At 41.6% G+C, this 17,319-nt stretch overlaps 1 protein-coding gene across 7 annotated transcripts in view; it reads left to right on the top strand.

Moving 5' to 3' along the window:
* KYNU (kynureninase) overlaps positions 1–17,319 on the top strand; it is a 191,134-nt gene that overhangs the window by 99,362 nt on the left and 74,453 nt on the right. For all 7 annotated transcript variants that reach the window (XM_061608871.1, XM_061608872.1, XM_061608873.1 and 4 more), the window contains 2 exons: positions 8,271–8,345; positions 13,958–14,104. In XM_061608871.1, the coding sequence (XP_061464855.1) occupies positions 8,271–8,345; positions 13,958–14,104 (222 nt within the window). The remainder of the gene's footprint in view (positions 1–8,270; positions 8,346–13,957; positions 14,105–17,319) is intronic.

The following is a 17,319-nucleotide window of genomic DNA, read 5'->3' as shown; positions in this document are numbered from 1 at the left end:
ATGAGGAGAGAGCGAAAGAACTGGGCATGTTTAGCCTTAAGATGACTGAGGAGATGGAAGACTGAAGGAGATATGATTGCACTCTTCAAGTACTTGAAAAGTTGTTAAACAGGGGAGGGCCAGGATCTCTTCTTGATCGTCCCAGAATGCAGGACACGGAATAATGGGCTCAAGTTACAGGAAGCCAGATTTTGAGGAAACATCAGGAAAAAACCCTGACTGTTAGAGCAGTATGACAATGGAACCAATTACCTAGGGAGGTGGTGGGCTCTCCAGCGCTAAAGGCATTCAAGAGGCAGCTGAACACCCAACTGCAGGGTATGATTTAAATTGGATTCCTGCATTGAGCAGGGGGTTGGACTTGATGGCATTATATGCCCCTTCCAACCCTACTATTCTATGATTCTAAGTAGGGACAATTTGCATGTTTGATCATCTGAGTGAGCACCTCATTAAAATTGAGGTATGGATCACAGAAATCAGGTAGTACACATACGTACAATGCAGACACTGAATTCTGTGCATGGTATTGGACCTGTGTCCCACCGCACATGCTATTTCTGGATGACCAACCATTCAAACCAGTTTCATTGATATCAACAGATTATGCTGGCTTAAATGGTACATGGTTCAAAATGTGTGCTACTGCTTTTGTGATATTACTTGATCCTCGCTGGATCGTCACCTTGCCCCCTCGCTGGATCGTCATCTTGCAGTGGTGAGTGGGCTTGCGTGTTCCATTGAACCCTGTGAGCGTTGCCGTCGGGAGTCATGTACTCCCATCAGGGTCACCCATGGCGGTAAGGCCAAGGGAGAGGAATCAGACAAAGAACGATCCAAGAAAGTCCTCAATGGCAGAACAGGTGGAGGATAACAATGTGTATGTTACAACGGCTGTGAAGGTGGATGAAGGCTGCAGCAGATAAAAGACTTCCAATCGTTATGGTATCCATGCCATTGGATCAAAGCCTTTTTCTGTCAAGATTGTGTGTTGATTGTCGTGCACCGACCTCCCCACATAAAACAAATTCATGCACAGGCGTCTTCCAACCAAATCAAACCAAAAGTCCCATGGAGATCGGCGAATGGCAACAGGGGCAGGACTGTGAAATCCAGAAGCCCCTAGTCATGGACCGGCACATGGACGGTGGATACAGACTCAGTTGTCCTGGCTCAAGGACTGAGGCAGTTGAGTAGTTAGGCAGCTGTATCCATGACTGAGCGGTCCTATTTGGGATCCACTCTGCTCACCCCATATGGGGAAGGGGCTAGAAAAGGTGCCCTAAACATAGACTGTCTCATCTCCCTCCCTGACTGGATCACCGCATCCAGTGGGGTCACCACTTAGCAGTAGCAAAAGACAAATGAAGTTTGGAACGTGGAATATACCGACATTGCTGGACAATACAGATAGTGAACATCCTTAACGCAGGACTGCCATCATTGTGAGGGAGTTGAGACGTTTTGATATTGACATAGCAGCACTCCAAGAAACTCGAAGAGTAGGAGAGGGACAATTGAAGGAAGAAAAAGGAGGTTACACCTTCTTCTGGAAAGGACTGCCTGAACAAGAACGACGAATACATGGAGTAGGCTTTTCTATTAAAAATGATCTTGTGAAGCTCTTGTCAGAAGTTCCTACTGGCATTAATGAACGACTCTCAACTCTCCAGTTAAAACTCACCAAAACCCAGCAGGCAACTATTCTAAGTGCTTATGCACAAACATTAGATGCTGATGAAGACATCAAGGAAAAAATTATACCCAGCTGGACACCATCTTATTAGAGATACCTAAGGAGGATAAAATTACTCTCCTGGGCGATTTCAATGCAAGAGTTAGGCGTGATTTTGATTTATGGCCAGAAACCATTGGGAAAGAAGGAGTTGGCAATAGCAACCTGAATGGAATTCTACTTCTGACTAAATGTGCAGAGCATAATCTTGTTATCACAAACACACTCTTTCGCCAGAAAGATAAATTTAAAACATCATGGAAGCATCCTCGGTCGAAGCACTGGCATCTCCTGGATTACATAATTGTCATTGCCAGAGATCATCGTGATGTACTCCTCACCAAGGCCATGACGAGCACTGTTGACTGCTGGACAGATCAACAATTACTTCAATCCAATATGGCCATTAATATTGTTCCTCAACATAGGCTCCAAGGAAGAAAACCAAGGCATAAAATGAACATCCATGCCCTTCAAGATCCTATTAAGCGAGCTTGCTTTCAAACAACTCTCAAGAAACATCTACCGATGGAACTCCCTGAAAATGTTGAGGAACACTGGATTACACTGAAGACTTCCATTACTGCAGCATGTGAACAAACTATTGGATACCAAACTAAGAAACATCAGGACTGGTTTGATGAGAATGATAGTGAGATTGAACATATCATTGACAAGAAAAGGAAAGCTTTCCAGATATGGCAGAAAGACATTAACTGTGCTGCTAAGAAAAACATCTACGCCAGTGCAAAGGCTGAGGTCCAAAGAAGAACTAGAGAACTTAAGAACGCCTGGTGGATAAAGAAAGCTCAAGAAATCCAGCATTTTGCAGATGCTCATGATGCACGGGGCTTTTTTAATGCCACAAAGGCCATCTACAGACCAACAAATTATGGTACAAATCCCCTACGTTCAATAGATGGTACCAAACTTCTAAAGGATAAACAGTCTATTGCACTGCGCTGGAAAGAGCATTACTATGACCTCCTTAATTGTAACTCTATTGTGGCTGATGAGGTCTTCTTGCAAATCCCACAACAACAAATTAGAGATGAGCTTGCAGTATCCCCTAATTTGGATGAAGTCAGTAAAGCCATTAATCAAATGAAGAATAACAAAGCTAGTGGACCTGATGGGATTCCTGCTGAAGTCTTTAAAGAAGGTGGGCCTGAACTTACACAACAACTTCATAAACTCATCAAAAAAATCTGGATGAGGGAGGAGATCCCGGAAAACTTTAGGGATGCCATAATTATCACTCTTTTCAAGAATGGTGATAGAACAGATTGTGGGAACTACTGAGGCATCTCTCTTCTTGCTACTGCAGGTAAAATCCTTGCAAGGATCCCCGCAAATCACCTCCTACCTATCTCAAAAGACATCCTCCCTGAATTCCAAAATGGTTTCCGCCCTTCCAGGGGGACAGTGGACATGATCTTCACTGCACGACAGCTTCAAGAAAAATGCAGGAAGCAAAATCAACCTCTGTATATGGCATTTATTGATCTGCCTAAGGCCTTTGATACTGTATCTGCTCTCTGGACCATCCTTCTGAAAATTGGATGCCCTGATAAATTTGTGAATATTTTGCAACTCCTCCATGACAACATGACGGGAATAATTTTGGATAACAATGGCTCTCAAAGTGATCCATTCAAAATGGGATCAGGCATTAAACAGGGATGTGTCATTGCTCCAACCTTATTTGCTACTTTCATCGCCATGATTCTACACCTTGTTGAGGGGAAACTTCCCACTGGCGTGGAAATCACATATCGAACAGATGAAAAGCCTTTTAATCTCAGTAGGCTGAAAGCAAAAAGTAAGGTAATTACAACCTCTGTCATAGAACTTCAATATGCCGATGATAATGTAGTCTCCACACATTCAGAGGAAGATCTTCAAACTATCCTAAATGTCTTTGCAGAAGCATATGAAAATCTTGGCCTCTCGCTTAACATCAAAAAACCCAAAGTGCTTCATCAGCAAGTGCGAACCAATCCCTCTGTAGCACCATCAATCCAGCTTAATGGTGCGACACTGGAGAATGTCCATCACTTTTCTTATATTGGTAGCCATCTCTCTGCAAAAGCTGACATTGACACTGAAATTCAGCATTGTCTGAGCTCTGCGAGTGCTGCATTCTTCCGAATGAAGTGTAGAGTGTTCGAGGATCGGGATATTCGCAGGGAGACCAAAATGCTTATTTACAAAGCCATTGTACTACCGACCTTACTGTACGCCTGTGAAACAGGGACCATCTATAAACACCACTCCCAACTTCGTGAAAGATTCCATCAACGCTGCCTCTGGAAAATTCTGCAAATTACTTTGGAAGATCGGTGGACTAATGTTAGCGTATTGGAAGAAGCAAAGACCACCAGTGTTGAAACAATGATCCTCCAACATCAACTTTGCTGGACTGGCCATGTTGTTTGAATGCCTAATCACCGTCTTCCAAAGCAGCTACTTTACTCCCAACTTAAGGATGGAAAACGGAATATCGGTGGACAGCAAAAGAGGTTTAAAGATGTTCTCAAAGCTAATCTAAAAAAATGTAACATAAGCATCGAGAACTGGGAAGCCTTGACCCATGAGCGTCCCAATTGGAGGTCGGCCATTATCAAAAGCGCTATGGACTTTGAAGAAGCACGAGTACAGAGCGAAAGGGACAAACGAGCTAAGCGGAAGGCAAGTCAAGCAAATCCTCATCGTGACCATCTTCCATCTGGAAACCTATATCCGCACTGTGGAAGGCTGTGTGGATCCAGAATTGGCCTCCACAGTCACTTACGGACCCACTGATAAAGACCTTATTTTGGAAGACAATCTTACTCGGCCATGAGTGATCGCAATTGAATCTGATATCTTTTCAACAGTGTATTTTTTAAGTTGCCTGCTCAAGTTTAAGAACTTCAGAGATTGTTACCTGAAAGTTACTTACCTGATCAATTTGCATTAAACCATGGATACAGTGCCAGATATAAGGCCAGGGGGTTGGATGAAAGCTAAGCATTTTGAGAGTGAATCCCTAAATTGCCTGTTTCAGAGTAAACTAGCAGGGCTTAAATAAGGGGTGTGTCTTAAGAAAAAAATGACAAACTCCTGTATTTGCATTTAACTTCAGTATCACATCGGAATGGTACTGGAGAACAGCATGAAGATTAGCTCAGTACCCAACCATATATAGTCTTTAAAAGCACTGAAACAAAAGGAAGATAGCAATGACTTGGTGGTAGCAACTGATGAAAGCTTGTGCACAGTAATGGGAATAGAGAGATCGGCTCTAATAGGGCCCAGTAACAGCCCTCAGAAAAATGTAGTAAGGAAGCCAAGCCATAAATCACATGGTCTTCAATGTCTGTATACTAATGCGCACAGCATGGGAAACAAGCAGGACAAACTTGAACTCTTAATACAGGACGGTAATTACGACTTGATAGGTGTAACTGAAAGTTGGTGGGATGACTCCCATGACTGGAATACAGCAGTTGAAGGATATAACTTGTTCAAAAAGAACAGAAGGAATAAAAAGGGAAGTAGAATCATGCTATATGTTAAACATATATATCCCTGCACAGAAATACAGGAAGATGAGCTTGGTAGCTCTACTGAGAGTATCTATATTGAAATTAATGGGGCAAGTAATAAAAGGAATGTGGTGCTTGGAGTCTACTACTGACCACCCAATCAAGGAGAGGACAAGAATGTAACTTTTGAAAAGCAAATTGCCAATGTTTTGAGGAGGCATGATGTAGTAGTAATGGGAGACTTCAGTTATCCCGATATCTGTTGGGAGATAAATTCTGCAAAACACAGCCCCTCAAAGAAATTTCTGATTTGTTTTGGAGATAACTTTCTCCTACAGAAAGTGGAGGAAGCAACCAGAGGATTAGCTATCCTGGACTTGATTCTAACCGATAGAGATGATTTGGTGGATGAAGTGGCAGTTATGGGAACTCTGGGGGAAAGTGACGACACCATACTTGAATTCTTGATTTTAACAGAAGCAAAAGCTGAGAGTAGCCATATGCACACCCTGGACTTCAGGAAAGCCTATTTTAATAAACTCAGAACAATTGTAAGTACGGTTCCATGGCAAGCGAGCCTAATGAGAAAAGGAGTCCAAGATGGGTGGGAGTTTCTAAAAAAGGAAATTTTAAAAGTGCAATGGCAAGCAATTCCAACAAGGAAAAAAAGGGGGAAACAGCAGAAGAAGCCAATGTGGCTTCACAGAAAGCTTAGAGATGACCTGAAAACAAAAAAGGACACATACAGGAAGTGGAAGGAAGGCAAGGCTACAAAAGAAGAGTACAGGCAGGTATCTCGGAATTGCAGGGATGGCTTCAGGAAGGCTGAAGCTGAGAATCAGCTGTTAGTGAGAGATGCTAAAAGCAACAAAAAAGCTTTCTTCAGGTACATCCATAGTAAAAGACAGAGAAAAGAAATGGTGGCACAGCTACTCAATGAGGATGGCAAAATGATAACAGATGACAAAGAAAAGGCAGACGTGCTCAATTCCTACTTTGGCTCAGACTTCTCCCAAAAAAGGGTCTATGACCCTCCCAGGAAACATGAAGTAGAAGTAGAAGGATTGGAGCTTGAAATTGATAGACAAACGGTCAAGGAATACCTAATTAATCACTTTGAACGAGTTCAAATCTGCAGGGCCCGATAAACTGCATCCTAGAGTATCGAAGGAACTGGCTGAAGAACTCTCAGAACTGCTGTCTATTATCTTTGCGAAATCATGGATGACTGGAGGAGAGCTAATGTTGTCCCTATCTTCAAAAAGGGCAAAAAGGAGGAACTGGGAAACTACAGATCAGTCAGCCTAACATCAATCCCTGGAAAAACTCTGAAGCAGATTATAAAGTAGTCAATCTGTAAGCACCTTGAAAACAATGCAGTGCTTACTAGGAGCCAACATGGATTTATGAAGAACAAATCCTGCCAAACTAATCTCATTTTTTGATCAGGTAACCTCCCTTGTAGACTGTGGGAATGCTGTGGACGTAATATATCTCTACTTCAGCAAAGCTTTTGACAATATGCCCCATGATATTCTGATTAGCAAGCTAGCTAAATGTGGACTGGATGGAACAACTATCAGGTGGATCCACAGTTGACTTCAGAATCGTACTCAAAGAGTGCTTATCAATGGTTCCTTCTCAAACTGGGTGGAAGTAATGAGTGGGGTACCACAGGGCTCGGTCCTGGGCCCAATATTCTTCAACATTTTTATTAACAACTTGGATGAGGAGGCACAGAGCATGCTTATCAAATTTGCAGATGGTACAAAATTGGGGGCATAGCTAATACTGTGGAAGACAAACAAAATTCAAAGGAATGTTGATAGGCTGGAGCATTGGGCTGAAAACAACAGAATGAAATTCAACAGGGATAAATGCAAAGTTCTACGCTCAGGAAAAAGAAACCAAATGCACAGTTATAAGTTGGAGGACATTTGGCTCAGCGGTACGACATGTGAGAAGGATCTTGGAATTGTCATTGATCACAAGCTGAATATGAGCCAACAGTGCAATGTGGCTGCAAAAAAAGGCAAATGCTATATTAGGCTGCATTAACAGAAGTATAGTTTCCAAATCGTGTGAGGTATTAGTTCCCCTCTATTCAGTACTGGTTAGGCCTCATCTTGAGTACTGTGTCCAGTTCTGGTCTTCACACTTCAAGATGGATGCAGACAAACTGGAACAGGTGCCGAGGAGGGCAGCAAGGATGATCAGGGGACTGGAAACAAAGCCCTATGAGGAGAGACTGAAAGAACTGGGCATGTTTAGCCTGGAGAAGAGAAGACTGAGGGGAGATATGATAGCACTCTTCAAGTACATGAAAGGTTGACACATAGAGGAGCGCCAGGATCTCTTTTCAGTCATCCCAGAGTGCAGGACATGGAATAATGGGCTCAAGTTGCAGGAAGCTAGATTTTGACTGGACATCAGGAAAAACTTCCATACGACAGTAGCATCAGTTACCTAGAGAGTTAGTGGGCTCTCCGACACTGGAGACATTCAAGAGGCAGCTGGACAGCCATCTGTCAGGAGTGCTTTGATTTGGATTCCTGCATTGAGCAGGGGGTTGGACTTGATGGCCTTATAGGCCCCTTCCAACTCTACTATTCTATGATTCTGTGATCTATGTGGTCTTAGCAAGGCCTTTAGATAATAGAGCATAGGAAGCTACTTTATACCAGGGCAGATTATCTAACCCAGTATTATCTACTTTGTCTAGCAGCAACTTTCCAGATTCTCAGACACATCACGTGCTACTTAATCCTTTTAACTGGAGATAGGCACTTAACCTGGAACCTTCTATATGCACAGTATGTATTCTATCCACTGAGTCATGGTCTTCTCCCAAATTTGCAAATGAGAAGCATCTGGCAGTATAAACATTTTGCAGAGATTTGCCCAAACATGTCATGCACACACATTCTGATTATTTTTGATTTGTGAAAGAGATGCTTCTTTTGTTTAAATCTGCTCACTAAAGACAGTCAATCTTTTCTTTACAGTATGCTGTTGAGTCTCAACTCCAATTTCATGGGCTAGACATGGAGAAGAGTATGCTTATGATAGAGCCACAAAAGGTTTGTAATGAGTAGTTTATGTTAATACCTTTTCAAGATTTAATATTTGTATGATTGTGCTTGCTTTTCTTTGCAGCTTATTATAAATAATGTATCCTGAACTTTTGAGACAGTGGTAAAGTATCCTTCTGCTTCGCCTGGAGGGATTGGGAATTGGAGGCACTGTATTACAGTGGTTCCATTCCTTTCTCTCCGACAGGTACCAACAGGTAGCGTTGGGGGAGGAGGTATCAGACCCTTGGCCTCTCAATTGTGGTGTGCCACAGGGCTCTATCCTCTCTCCCATGCTATTTAACATCTATATGAAGCCGCTGGGGGCAATCATCAGGAGATTTGGGCTGCAGTGTCATCAATATGCGGATGACACTCAGCTCTATCTCTCATTTAAATCTTCACCAGAGTTGGCTGTGGAGACCTTGTCCAAGTGCCTGGAATCCGTGAGTGGATGGATGGGAAGGAACAAGCTGAAGTTGAACCCTGATAAGACCGAGGTACTACTTGTGGGGGACAAGAGAGGGTTGGGCGACATTGACCTGAAGTTCAACGGGGTGAGTCTACCCCTAAAGGACCAGGTCCGCAGCCTTGGGGTTGTGCTTGATTCCAGGCTGTCCATGGAGGCTCAGATTTCGGCAGTGAGCCGGGCAGCCTGGTACCAACTACACCTCATACGAAGGCTGCAACCCTACCTTCCTGTTCACCAGCTCCCACTAGTGGTACACGCCCTGGTCACCTCTCGTTTGGACTACTGTAATGCGCTCTACGTGGGGTTACCCTTGAAAACAGTCCGGAAATTACAACTGATACAAAATGCGGCGGCTCGACTACTTACGAATAGTCGCCGCTGAGATCACATCACACCAGTGTTGTTCGACCTACACTGGCTACCAGTTGTTTTCTGAGCCCAATTCAAGGTGTTGGTATTGACCTTTAAATCCCTACACGGTTTTGGCCCAGTTTATCTCACGGAGCGCCTTCAACGCCACCAATTATGCCACCCGACAAGATCGGCCACACAGGGCCTTCTCTCAATCCCGCCAACAAAAACAGCCAGATTGGCGGGTACTAGAGAGAGGGCATTCTCAGTGGCGGCCCCCACTCTTTGGAACTCCCTCCCACAAGATCTCCGGCATGCCTCTTCCCTAAATGTGTTTCGGAAAGCCTTAAAGACCTGGCTCTTTCAGCAGGCCTTCGGGGTATCCGGGGAGGGTTAATTGTTATAACTGTAATGCCTCCTGCCCAGTTTTAATATTGTTGCTGCAGATGTATTGTTTTTATATTGTATTATTGTATTTTATCAATTGTATTCTAACAAATTTGTAAGTTGCCTAGAGTGGCCATTGGCCAGATAGGCGATGAAGAAATTAAATTTATTATTATTATTATTATAAGTAAGTACATGTATATCATTATTGTTAGAATCTTCTCCCAAATCTGCCTGCCTGTCTAAAAAAGCTTTGATGTTGATAAACCATTGCAAAGCCTCTGCTGATGTTAAGAATATACAGACATAAGAAAAGCCTGCTGGATCAGGCCAGTGGTCCATCTGCTTCAGCATCCTTTTCTCATAGTGGCTAACCAGATGCCTATGGGAAGCCGGAAAGCAAGACCTGAGTGCAACAGCACTCTCCCTACTTGTTATTCTCAGCAGCTAGCTTTCAGAGGTATACTGCCTATAACAATGGAAGCAGAATGTAACCATCATGGCTAGTAGCCATTGATAGCAATATCCTCCAATGAATTTGTCCAGTCCTCTTTTAATGCCATCCAAATTGCTAGCCATCACTACTTCTTGTGGGATCAAATTCCATAGTTTAACTCTGCAATGTGTAAAGTTATTTTGTCTGTCCTGAACCATCCAACATTCAGCTTTATTTGATATCCTCAGGTTCTAGTGTTCTGAGAGAGAGAAAATCTTTTATTTAACTGCTCTAATCCATATGTTATACTTGAAGACATACTTTACTGTAGAGGGGTTATTCATTCCTATCTAGTATAGCATATCTCTGTAAGCACTCTGCTAAAGTGTATATGCAGAGTGCTGTAGTTATGTATCCTTCCAGTGGTCTTAACAGAAAACTCCCAAATATCTTTTTAAACTTCATGAGCTTAAGAAGCTTTTGGGGATTTTACTATCATTTATGTTGATAGTGATGGTGTATGAGCTATTGACAATAATTTCATCATTCACATTTCTGGATCAGAAAAGTTATTTATGATTTAATTGCTGGGCTCCTATATTTCTTTCTTTGTCCCTATTTCGAGATACTTTTCTTTTGTCACTAATTTGGCTTGGGACCTGCATACCTAAAGGACTGACTTCCCCGACAGAAACCTGCCCATTGTCACAGACCATAAAAGCACAGACAGGAGCAACTGGGGCAAGTTTTTTTTTCACAGATGTGACCAGAGAGCATCCATGCCTGCTCCCCATTTTGTCCTTACATAATCACCTTGGCTCAAATTCTCATTTTGTTTGGAAATCTTAGCTGGCAAAGCCTAACAAATTAGGAAAGAAATCATTTTGCAGGTTCCATTGCCACACTCTGTTGAAATGGAAAACAGAATGCTCCAACATTGTATATGCCAGCCTGGTAATTCTTGGTTGCACCAAAGCGAATCTCTTCTGTGTACTATTTTAATCAAGATAACACTGCACCACTAATCAATTGCCTTCTGAGAGCCCAGGGTTGTTGTGTGACCTTCCAGTTAGTGCTGAAACACACAGACCTGGAGTCAAACACCTCTCTTTTCAGCAAAGTACAGATAATCATCTTTTGTGCATCTCAGCATTTTCCTTTGAGTTGCTGTCCTAGTTTTTGTTGATGTTTGTCTTCCTCAGTCTATAACTGGTATTGGAGCGCTGACCATAGTGTGATTTCAGGTGGAAAAATCTCATTGGCATAAACTCAGCAGAATAACATCATATCCATAGGGGGAAAATGTACCCTTAGCGCTGGAGCTTCCCCCTCCAGGAATCTGTTCCGAGAGGATTTATTCTCCTGAACACAGAAAAGTAGATTTTAGATGTCTATAGAGATGCACATTCTGAGCTAGCACGATAATGCAAACCTTTTTAAAAAACATTAGCTGAAATAAAATTGATTTTATCTGCTCTTCTCATTTAGATCTATTGTGTTTGATAACTATTATTTTGTTGTGGATTGTTTTTAACTTTGTTTTAGTGTTAGCTATCCTGATTCTATTCAGACTTAAGGGGATATACATGAATAAATACATTTCCACTTTATTATTTTGTGTGTTTTAGGACTGTATTAAATACAGACTGATAGTTATCAATAAATATTTTTAAATCATGTTTTGTGTAAAAAATGTTTCACTTTCTGAACTTTCTGATAGGGCAGACTACACATCTAAACTGAATAATCTGAAAATGGTAATTCTTACATAAGAATACGCCTGTACTAGATTTTCTGCCTTACACTGTTTCTTATTCTGCATTTCCGCTGACTGTATATATTCATAAGCATCAGTATATAGAGAATACTCACTTTCAAAGAGGTGCTATGAAGATAACGTACTATTTCCTTTATTATCACAGCAACAGTTGTGCTTTTGCTTGAAGGAGTATATAATTTAGATTATTATAAAAGATTGCTTTACTGTGCTTCCCTGACACGAAGAACTTTTGTTACTTTTCAGAACTGTTTATGACCTTTTGATTTTGAAAAAAAAGTCTTTTCTAGAGAAGTACTCCCAAGTCCTTGATAGATGTTCAGAGATCATTAAGATAATAGGGGCTACTTTCAAATCAGCAAATCTTGTCTCATCTCTTTGCTGTGACATGTCTAATTTCATTTGGAGTTTTCACTGCTTAACTGATCCCTTGGCAATGGTGCGTTTTACATGACCCCTTGCTGAAAGGAAATGAAGAAAGGGAGCCCATGGGGCATACTGGCTTTAAAGGATCGAAAATGATTTTTTTTCCTTGTTGAAATTTCCCTATAATTAATGACTTCAGGGTTTTTTCACTTTTGAATTTTGTGAATCCTATTCTTTCTGAAATACAAATACAGTAACATTTTTAATAGCTTTCTATGGGACACAAACTTTGTCTGAACAGTACGAAGAGGGATATGGGGGTCAGCTTTTAAAGTCTTTGGGGGGGTGTCACAAACAGAAAATGTCATATAAAAATATTGCTGAACCTTGCCCAGCATGGCTTTTTTATGTTGTTGTATATATGCCAGTGATTGCCAAACTCTCTAAGCCTTAGAACAGCAAACTAAAATCTTCATTTGGCTGAGTGCCACAAAATGCAGTGATTGACACCACTTTTCCCTTAAGGTTATAATGCTGCAGCATCTCCTTTTCCCAGTAGCGTAAAACAAGGGTAACATTTCTGCAAATTCTTCAGTTTGACCTCAGTAGTCAAAATGATTTGTTATGACTCTTAAAAAAAAGAGTGGGAAAAATACTTGGCATTTCCACAGCACTCTTGGTGAGAAATCCTTACAACAACCTTATAAGGTAGGTCAGTATTTTCCATATTGCAGACTGGTGGTAGGGAGATAAGAGCACTGAGACATAGTGGCTAGGGCATCTAAGACCACTTGGGCTGCAGTCTAATACATATCTGCTCAGACATAAGCTCCATTGGGTTCAATGGGACTTACTCCCAGTTAAGTGTGTATTGGATTGCAGCCTTCATGACTGAGGTTGAGATTTCTACTGTGAAACAATTAGTCATTACACTGCAGCAGCTCTCAAAAAAAGTTTTCATAAGACACGGAGGACCCTTGAGACAATGAACAGAGACTCACATAGGAAGAACTCAGCAGGTTCACACCAAAAGTCTATCCAGACCAGTATCCTGTTTCCTTCACTGGCCAACGAAGTGACTTCAGTGAGCCCAAAGTGTGGCTTAAAGGCAATACCCCTCTACTGATGATATTCCTCAGAAGCTGGTATTCAGTGGCATATTTGAATCTGGAGGTTCTATATAGTCATCATGACTAATAGCTATTGAAGTAGATGTATCTTCTGTGCATTTTTAAAGCTATTTGAGTTAATGCCCATTATCGCATCTTGTGAAAGGTTAAAAATGTAATAATACATAAAGAAAGATAGAAGATGGAAATGTAGCATGTGTATAGACAATTGTAATGCATTCCTACAGTGATACCATAATTCCTGTTCTCAATTGCAAATGTGTAATTTTAGACTGGAAGACTGAATCTTCTGTTGATAATGCATCATTAATAACAAGCTGTGCCATGATTCCTTGGAGGAAGCTCACAACAGTCATAGGCATGTCCACCTCTGTGTATGCTCTTTGAATTGGAATTTACATTTTTTTTAAAGAAATAACCAATTAAGGTGGTCTTGGAAGTGTTCAGGCAAGCAAAGCATATAATGAAACAAAGTGAACAGCCTTTGTTTTTAAAAAATACCACCCTGAATCTATGTTACTAATCACCCACTCAAAGGTTACACCAGGGCTCTTTTGTAGATTACTGCCATGTTAAAGATTTGATTTTGATCGCTTAGTGACGTCAGCAAGGCACAAGATAAAAAAATAGATTATGAAACAAGAAATGATGGTTTCAACATTGCCAGGCTTGATATAAAATATGTGCTTAAATTTTTTTCAGGGGGAGGAGATATTAAGAACCGAAGATATCCTTGCTGTAATTGAGAAGGAAGGGGACTCTGTTGCCATAATTCTGTTTAGTGGTGTGCAGTACTATACAGGACAGCTGTTTGACATCCCAAGAATAACAAAGGCTGGTCAAGAGAAGGTATGATTGTTGCAACATCCTTGCCCCACAAACAAACAAACAAAACCCCTCATGGTCTTGATTGTAGTCTGTCACTTTTGTGAAAATGAATTGAGGACAAATGTCGCCAACCATGCTTTCAGATTAAATCATGGGTAGAAACACACTCACTGTTCTGCGTTTCTATCTCTCGTTTCTGAAAATGGGGGCACACAATGTTAGTCAAACGCCACCCTTTGGTGGGAGCAACTTGAGTACATTTTTGTTTTACATTCAGCTTTACACAGAGATTTCACAACTGATCGGCAGATCAACCCATTTCATTCCCCCTCCAGGTGTGGCAAATGCTGATCTGGCAACTAGTGTGTTTACAGCCCAAAGAAGTTGATTGCAAATGTAGATTGGCTGCTGTGTAGGAAATGTTTGTGTTTGTTAAACTTTGACATACACTGAACAATCTGTTAAACAATACATTTTCACTTTTTTATCTGCCCATGCAGGAGATACTGTTGCTGAAGATAGGGAGTGAGAAGTGGGGTGCTTGTAAAAAAAGAATATTGGGGGAACTGCACCCTTCTTTGACCATTAAGCCTTGCAGCCAGGCTGATTTAACCGTTGTTCTAAGCTTAAAGCCCCACCCCAACTGGAGCTTCAGCTTTTCTATAATTGTTTGAAACTGTCATCTGTTAAAGAGTGAGACTGCTACCTACTTTGCAAAAGATTGGTTGTGTTTCCTATTGATTGGCCGTTTTAATACTGTTGAAGTTCATATATCAGATGACAGAAGAGGAACAAATGCCCACATTTATGGCACATTTTAATATATAGCTAGCTTGCCTAGCATGCAGACCATGGCATGACATAATTTATATAGTTTCAGTGACATCTTACGTGAACGCTGGAAGAGAAGAGAAGAGAGTATGGAACAGATGTCAGAGTTAGCATGGGGCCCCAGATTATGGAACAGCATGTAGTCCTTTATCCTTTTAATTCAGCACTGTCTAGGTAGTAGATGAAGAGGATAGGTCTTGGAGCTTCACTCATTTGACACTTAAGCTCCTTCAGTACCATCTGAACATATTCGCTATTGAAAACTCCAGCGGTGTATAAAACGATCTCCAAATTGACTGCATTCACACTTCTTAAGTGCTGTTGAATGTACCAATGTCAGGCCTAACTCGTGCTTTGTCCTGACCCTTTCAAGAAATACCCAAGTGCTCATGTAGCTCAAAGATCTATTCATGCTGTTGTTGTGAAAAAACATTCCTATAATTCTCTGGTGAGGCTTTATAGTTCAAAAGCTAGCTATGCCAGTTGTGAGAAGCATTCATTTAAAAGGGGGACCAATAAAAATGCCAAGAATTATGTGCTTCCTCTCCTCTCCCTCCCTTCCTTTTTTTAAAAGTGTACTCAACTTTATACAATGGGCAGCTGTTAGCTGAGATCTGAGTGTATTCTGTTCATCTGAATCGCAGAGCCTCAGTGCAGAATTATGTATCCTAAGAGTCTTAGGAGAGTTTTTTTTTTACAGCCCTATCATATGCACATTTACTCAGAAATAAGTTCAGTGGGACTTACTTTCAAGTTGCTTTTTGACTTATTTGTTTGAAGAAATTATTTTGTTGCCTAGACTGTGAAGGTATATTTGAAAATATCTGGGAAGTATATGATGAGATAGACTAGGGAAGAAAACAGGACCTCCAGTGGTAAAGGGCTTTGCTAGAAACTATGCCAAACTGCACATTACATTTTGCAAATAAATCCACATTTTCTCAATATTAATAATATATTCAGCTTGCAAAATGTTGTCCTTCTTGGTTAAAAATTAAGGTTTATTAATACACATAGTATTCTAATTGACCAGCCCTTCAAAGTCATGGTATATTTAAGGGTTTCATAACTTTCCAGAGAGCAGGAGGTGTGTTGGAAGTATTTTGTACCATGTACTCCTTGGGTGTGTGTGGAGGAACAGTGAAATGCAATGCTGACAAATCTAGCATTACAAGATGTCTTTCATGGAAAGCCAGGACCTCCAAGGTGGCTTTCTCTGAAATGCTACCGGTTCCACGCGCAGGACCAGCCAGACAGGCCCAGCTTCGCAGTCTCAATGAGTGGATGAGACGATGGTGTCGGGTGGAAGGGTTCGGATTTGTTAGGCACTGGGGAACATTTTGGGACAAGCCGGGCCTGTACAAAAGGGACGGGCTCCACTTGAACCAGAATGGAACCAGACTGCTGGCACTTAAAATTAAAAAGGTAGCAGAGCAGCTTTTAAACTGACTGAGGGGGGAAACCTGACAGGAGCTGAGAAAGGTCCGGTTCGGAATAAACCTCCCCCCTGGGATAAAAACCAAAGAAATGATGAAATTTTAAAAGGGGTAGGTCTAGAAGTAGGCATTGTGAGAGCAGGGGCACAGGATATAAATTCAGAAGAGCAAAATTACCACAGGCCTAACCACAAGTGCCAAAGACACTTGAAGAGAGACACTGCTTAGAAGTGCCTGTACGCTAATGCTAGGAGCCTCCGAACCAAGATGGGAGAACTGGAGTGCTTGGTCTTAGAGAAGAGCATTGATATAGTGAGCATAACTGAGACCTGGTGGAATGGAGAAAACCAGTGGGATACGGTTATCCCTGGATATAAACTATATCGGAAGGACAGGGAAGGACGTATTGGTGGCGGAGTCGCTCTATACGTGAAAGAAGGCATTGAATCCAGCAAGCTCGAAACCCCAAAAGAGGCAGACTCCTCCACAGAATCGTTGTGGGTGGTGATACCGTGCCCCAGGAGGGACTTAATACTGGGAACGATCTATCGTCCCCCTGATCAAAATGCTCAGGGAGACCTTGAGATGAGATATGAAATTGAGGAAGCATCCAAACTAGGAAATGTGGTAGTAATGGGTGACTTCAACTACCCGGACATAGACTGGCTGCATATGTGTTCCAGTCATGACAAAGAAGCAAAGTTTCTAGATATTCTAAATGACTATTCCCTAGATCAGTTGGTCATGGAACCGACCAGAGGGACGGCAACCCTGGACTTAATCCTCAGTGGGGACCTGGTGCGAGATGTAAGTGTTGTTGAACCGATTGGGAGCAGTGACCACAGTGCTATTAAATTAAACATACATGTAACTGGCCAATTGCCAAGAAAATCCAACACGGTCACATTTGACTTCAAAAGAGGAAACTTCACAAAAATGAGGGGATTGGTAAAAAGAAAGCTGAAAAAC

Source organism: Rhineura floridana, chromosome 2, assembly GCF_030035675.1.
Source record: "Rhineura floridana isolate rRhiFlo1 chromosome 2, rRhiFlo1.hap2, whole genome shotgun sequence".
NCBI classification, from domain to species: domain Eukaryota; kingdom Metazoa; phylum Chordata; class Lepidosauria; order Squamata; family Rhineuridae; genus Rhineura; species Rhineura floridana.
The sequence above is the reverse complement of the archived record's forward strand: the minus strand, read 5'-3'. Positions and strand labels throughout refer to the sequence as shown.